The sequence below is a fragment of the Petaurus breviceps genome, unplaced genomic scaffold (assembly GCF_028583685.1).
Source record: "Petaurus breviceps papuanus isolate PSGF00001 unplaced genomic scaffold, PetGlider_PUasm1.0 118, whole genome shotgun sequence".
Classification (NCBI taxonomy): Eukaryota; Metazoa; Chordata; class Mammalia; order Diprotodontia; family Petauridae; genus Petaurus; species Petaurus breviceps.
In genome coordinates, this window is record NW_027185616.1 from 23,869,468 (window position 1) to 23,875,705 (window position 6,238).

Sequence of the window (6,238 nt, forward strand, 5' to 3'; positions counted from 1 at the left end):
GGGTCCCTTTTGCCCTCCCCCGCCCCGGGAGTCACGTGGACGATGCCGGAAATGCGGAAGCGCTTCCTTCCGGGTCAGCCCGGGAGCGGCCGGGAGCTCCTCGTGGTCGCCTCGCGTGGCCGCTGCTCCCTTTGGCCCACTCCTCTGGAGCTTTTCTTGACTCCTTTTTTTTCTGCCCCCTCAGTCTCTAACCTCCCGACCCCATTCCTCTCCCCTTCCCGCCCTCGCTGGAGGCGGCAGCTTCCGACATGAGCTCCCAGAAGGGCAACGTCACCCGTACGAGAGCGCAGAGGCACCAGAACGCGTTCAGCTTCCGGAACGACAAGTTCGATACCAGTGCGCAGACCAAGGTAGGGGCCGACCCGTGGCCGCCGCGCTGCCGCAGGAAGGATTGCTTCGGAGGGAAGGGGCAGAGACCGACGTGGAGTAAGGGCGGTCGGGCCGAGCTCCGAGCCTCAATAAACGGGCTGTGAAGTCTTGGCGCCCGCCCCGGCCCTCGGGCCTTCAAAAGCGGGGGGTGCTCCGACGCTGACGTCGGTGCTAGTGGATGCGGGCCGGACTCCCCAGGACGCCGTGCCGGGTGGCAGGTACTTAGCACCCGGGAGGCGGAGAGACCTGAGCTCACTTTGTCCCAGGGTCCTTAAAAGCCCTGTGACTTTGCTGCAGCTCCCTAATCTGCAAATGGGAATAATAATAACACGTCTATGGCGACCTTAAAGGCCGATAGGCATTGTAGTCCTTCCTGGCCCTTCTAAGGACTGCGGCTCTTACCCTTTCTATGTTTATTTAATGCATATTGAATTGAACTGGACGGTGCATTTTATTGTTCTAATGAGAGATGTTTGTCGGCTTTCTTTTATTTTGTTAATTCGTTTGTTTCCTTTTTAGTTGACAGGATTCAATTCCACAATTCCTCGAGTTTCACATTTTGTCCCCCTCCCTCCGCCCCCCCATGGCGGCTTATAGTCAAGTATAGGATCTGTAAATACTTTCACATTATACATTAGTCAGGTTATAAGGACGGATTGTATCAGATGGAATGAAAAATGGTAAAGAGAACATAAAACCAAACAAGAAAAGGAAAAAGATCAGGTATTTTGCTTCCACCTGGATATAAACTCAGTTCTTGCTAGTTCTTTCTCTGGATGCACATATTTCTCTCCATCATGAGTCTTTTGGGATTGACTTATATCACTGCATTGCTGAGAAGAGTCCAGTCTATCAAAGAAGTTGGTCATCACACATACGTTGTGTCTGTAATTGTGTACAAATTTCTCCTGGTTCTACCCTTCTCACTCAGCATCAGTTCGTATGAGCCTCTCCAGGTAAATATGAAGACTGCCTGCTCCTCGTTTCTTATAGCACAATAATATTCCATAACATGCATATGCCACAGCTTGTTCAGCCATTCCCCAATTGATAAGCACCCCCTTAATGTCCAGTTCTTTGCTACCACAAAAAGAGCTGCTATAAACATTTTTGTACATATGGGTCTTTCTCCCATTTCTATGATCTCTTTGGGATATAACCCTAGGAGTGGTATTGCTGGATCAAAGGATATGAAAGTATTTATAGCCCTTTGGACATAATTCCAGATTGCTCTCCAGAAAGGCTGGATCAGTTCACAACTCCACCAACAATGCATTAGTGTTCCAGTTTGCCCACATCCTCTCCAGCATTTGTCATTTTCCTGTTTTGTCATCTTAGCCAATCTGACTGGTGAGATGTGGTACCTCAGAGTTGTTTTGATTTGCATTTCTCTAATTAATAGTGAATTAGAGCATTTCTTCATGTGTTTATAGATAGCTTTAATTTCTTTCTCTGAAAACTGCCTGTTGACATCCTTTGACCATTTATCAATTGGGGAATGACTTGTATTCTTATAAATTTGACTCAATTCTCTGTATATTTTAGAAATGAGTCCTTTCTCAGAGACATAGATTGTAAAGATTCTTTCCCAGTTTCCCACCTCCCTCTTAATCTTGGTTACATTGGCTTTGTTTGTACAGAAACTTTTCAATTTCATGTAGTCAAAATTATCCATTTTACATTTTATAATGTTCTCTAATTCTTGTTTAGTCATAAAGTCTTTCCCTCTCCACAAGTCTGATTGTTAAACTATTCCTTGTTTTAGGAGACTGCTTACAGTATCAACCTTTATACCTAGATCATGCACTCATTTAGACTTGATTTTGGTATGTGGTGTTAGATAATGGTCTATGCCCAGTTTCTGCCATACTATATTCCAGTTTTCCCAGCAGTTTTTGTCAAACAGTGAGTTCTTATCCCAAAAACCAGGGTCTGGAGGTTTATCAAACAATAGATTACTGTAGTCTTTGACTTTTGAATCTAGTGTGCCTAATCTATTCCATTGATCCACTCTTCTATTCCTCAGCCAGTACCAAGCAGTTTTGACTGCTGCTTTATAATACAGATTGAAATCTGGTATAGGTAGTCCACCTTCCCTAGCATTTCTTTTCATTAATTCCCTTGATATTCTGGGCCGTTTTTTCTTCCAAATGAATAGTTGTTACTATTTTTTCTAGCTCTATAAAGTAGTTTTTTGGTAAATTAATTGGTATGGCACTAAATATATAATTCAATTTAGGTAAAATTGTCATTTTTATTACATTAGCTCGACCCAGCCACGAGCAATTGATATTTTTCCAGTTAGTTAGATCTGACTTTATTTGTGTGAAAAGTGTTTTGTAGTTATGATCATACAGGTCCTGGGTTTGTTTTGGCAGGTAGATTCCCAAATATTTTATAATGTGTACAGTAACTTTAAATGGGATTTCTCTTTCTTTCTCTTGCTGTTGAATTTCATTGGAAATATATAGGAATGCTGAGGATTTATGTGGGTTTATTTTTTATCTTGCAACTTTGCCAAATTTATTTATTGTCTCAAGTGGTTTTTTACTTGATTCTCTAGGATTCTCTAAGTATATCATCATATCATCTGCAAAGAGTGATAGCTTGGTCTCTTCTTTGCCTAATTTGATTCCTTTGATGTCTTTTTCTTTAATTGCTACTGCTAACATTTCTAGTAGCAGATTGAATAAGAGGAATGATAGTGGACACCCTTGTTTAACCCCTGATCTTATGGGAAATGCTTCTAGCTTCTCCCCATTACACATAATACTTGCTGATGGCTTTAAATAGATGCTACCTATTATTTAAGGAAGGCTCCATTTATTCCCATACTTTCTAATGTTTATTAATTTAATAGGAATGGATGTTGTATTTTGTCAAAAGCCTTTTCTGCATCTATTGAGATGATCATATGGTTTCTGATATTTTATTGTTGATATGATCAATTATACTGATGGTTTTCCTAATATTAAACCATCTTTGCATTCCTGGAATAAATCCTACCTGATCAAAGTGTATTTTTCTTGAGATAAGTTGCTGTAGTCTTTTTGCTAGTATTTTATTTAGAATTTTTGCATCTATATTCATGAGGGAGATTGGTCTATAATTTTCTTTCTCTGTTTTATCTCTTCCTGATTTAGGTATCAGTACCATATTTGTGTCATAAAAAGAATTTGGTAGTACTCCTTCACTAATTTTCCCAAATAGTTTGTAGAGTATTGGAATCAATTGTTCTTTAAATGTTTGATAGAATTCACTAGGGAATCCATCTGGCCCTGGAGATTTTTTCCTAGGGAGTTGACTGATGGCTTGTTCAATTTCTTTTTCTGAGATGGGGTTATTTAAGTAATTTACTTCCTCCTCAGTTAATCTGGGCAATTTGTATGTTTGTAAATATTCATCCATTTCCTTAAGATTGTCAAATTTATGTGCATACGGTTGGGAAAAATAATTCCCAATTATTGTTTTGATTTCCTCTTCATTGGAGGTAGATTCACCCTTTTCATTTTTGATACTCATAATTTGGTTTTCTTCTTTTTTTTTATCATATTGACTAAGGGTCTATCAATTTTTTTGGTTTTTTCATAAAACCAGTTCTTGGTTTTATTTATTAATTCAATAGTTTTCTTAATTTCAATTTTATTAATCTCTCCTTTTGTCTTCCATATTTCTAATTTAGTATTTAATTGGGGATTTTGAATTTGTTCCTTTTCTAGGTTTTTTAATTGCATGCCCAATTCATTGAGCTCCCTTTTCTCTAATTTAATCATGTATGCACTCAGGGATATAAAACTTCCCCTAAGAACTGCCTTTAATGCATCCCACAGATTTTGGTATGTTGTCTCATTGTTATCATTCTCTTGAACGAAATTACTGATTGTTTCTGTAATTTCTTGTTTCACCCACTCATTCTTTAGGATTAAATTGTTTAATTTCCAATTAGTTTTTAGTCTGTCTTTCCCTGGCCCTTTATGTTTGTCGGTTTCAAAGGATGTTCAGCTTTGTTCAGAAGCTATCTAATTCAAAGAGGAAACTCCAGCCCTGGGAGTTTAGATGACCTGCCCAAGACAGCCTCAGAAGCTTCTGAATCTTGTGACTTTCTGTTTTTCACTCAGGGTTAAACACCCGAATATGTCTTGTCTAGCAAAAGGAAAAGGACTTTCAATATGTAGAATATAATGCGACCCTTATTTAAGTTGACTTAAAAAAAAAAGATCCATTGTAGTCTGTTAGACATCCACATTTATTCTCTTATCCTTCCCTCTGAGCCTGACTTTTATCTTTCCAAAATTGTCCTGGGATTGAGTACTCTAATCCCTTTTTCCAAAAGAAACCAAACCAAATGAAATAAAGGCACTAGTCAATAAACCATTCTCTAGGGAACCACACCTCCTTCCCAGGACCTCTGTATACCATGAGGCTTAATTAGTAAATTGATAGTTGACTACCTCCTCCTTCCATTCTCCCCTTCCCCATTGAGCCATGAGCTGTAGGGGTTATTATTAATTCCTAAATTATTAATCACGTATTATGTCCATTGCTACTTCTTCCTTTTGGGATAAATAAAAAATTTGACTTGGGGGAAATGACTTTTTTTTTTAAAAATAGGTTTTTTTTGAATGAAGTATACCTGAGAGTATTATGGGAAGACAGGAAGAAACCAAAAGAAGAGATTGAAGATGAGGGAGAGAAAAGTGATGGCTGGAATTTGTTCTGTGAAGTTTGGATTCCGCCAAAGGGCCCCCCCCCCCACTTGAGGACCTAAATATGCCTATTTTGTGACAAGTGGGAAAGTGAGTGATACTGCTGAGAATTTTTAAGAAGTGGAGGGAGAAAGAGACAGATCTCAGCTTGGATATCCTTAGTTTTCTCATTGAAATAGGATGCTAGATTATCTGATATATGTGGAGAGAAGAGGTAGTTAAAGATTTAAAAAAAATTATTAACCATATATTATGTCCATTGCAGTGTGTTAAGCTCTGGTGATATAAATACATATAAGAAAGCAACACTGTCTTCCAGAAACTTGCATTCTAGTAAGTGAAGACTACAGTGGGGTTGGAGGTGGGGAGGGAGGAACATTTGCTGAGGCTCATAGTGGCGTGGAAATACCCTGGAAGTGTTGTGGAGGCCTGAATCCAAAGAATATTAGACCAAAGCAGGCTTATCAGAAATCTGAGCAGTTCTCAGGGCAGAGTCCAAGGTTCTAGTTGGGATGAAGTGGAGGTGACTGTAAGAGAGGAGAGAAGAAAATGATGCAAATGGTACTGGGAAAAAGAGAGGCTTACCTCTCTCTTCTTTTACCTCTCATCCTCGGTTTCCTCATTTGTAGAATAAGCAGATGCGCAGTGCCCCTCACAGGGTTATGTGGCAATGACTTTATAAACCTGAGGGCTCCTCTGAATTATGAGGACTCTGATAATGATTGAGGTCATTTATTCCCCCGGCCCTCAGTTTCCTCTTCTGTCTTTTAAGGGAGTTGAAACAAATATTCTATAAAGTTCCTTCAAATTCCAGCATTTTGTTCCTTTCCATTTCAGTTTCTTCTTGGTGATTCTTTTTTTTTAATTGTTTTTTTAAATGCTTTATTAACTTCTGATTTACATCATTCGTTTCCGCCAGATTTTGAGTTACAAATTTTCTCCCCGTTTTTCCCCCACCCATCCCCCCAAAACAGCAGTCCCACAGGATATCCCCACCTCCAATCTGCTCTCTCCCATATGTTCTCCCATACCCATTTCGACTTTTCCATTGGATCTCTATGCCTCAGTGCCTGTATATCTTATTTCCCAATTCCATGTAAGATGGTATTAATAATAGTATATATATATATATATATATATATATATATATACATACACACACA

General features: G+C 39.1%; 1 protein-coding gene across 1 annotated transcript in view; it reads left to right on the forward strand.

Moving 5' to 3' along the window:
- Positions 1 to 40: 40 nt before the first annotated feature.
- Positions 41 to 6,238, forward strand: part of CUNH9orf85 (chromosome unknown C9orf85 homolog) — an 89,250-nt gene continuing 83,052 nt past the window's right edge. The window contains exon 1 of the mRNA XM_069087081.1: positions 41 to 350. Coding sequence (XP_068943182.1) covers positions 249 to 350 — 102 coding nt within the window. The 5' untranslated portion in view covers positions 41 to 248. The remainder of the gene's footprint in view (positions 351 to 6,238) is intronic.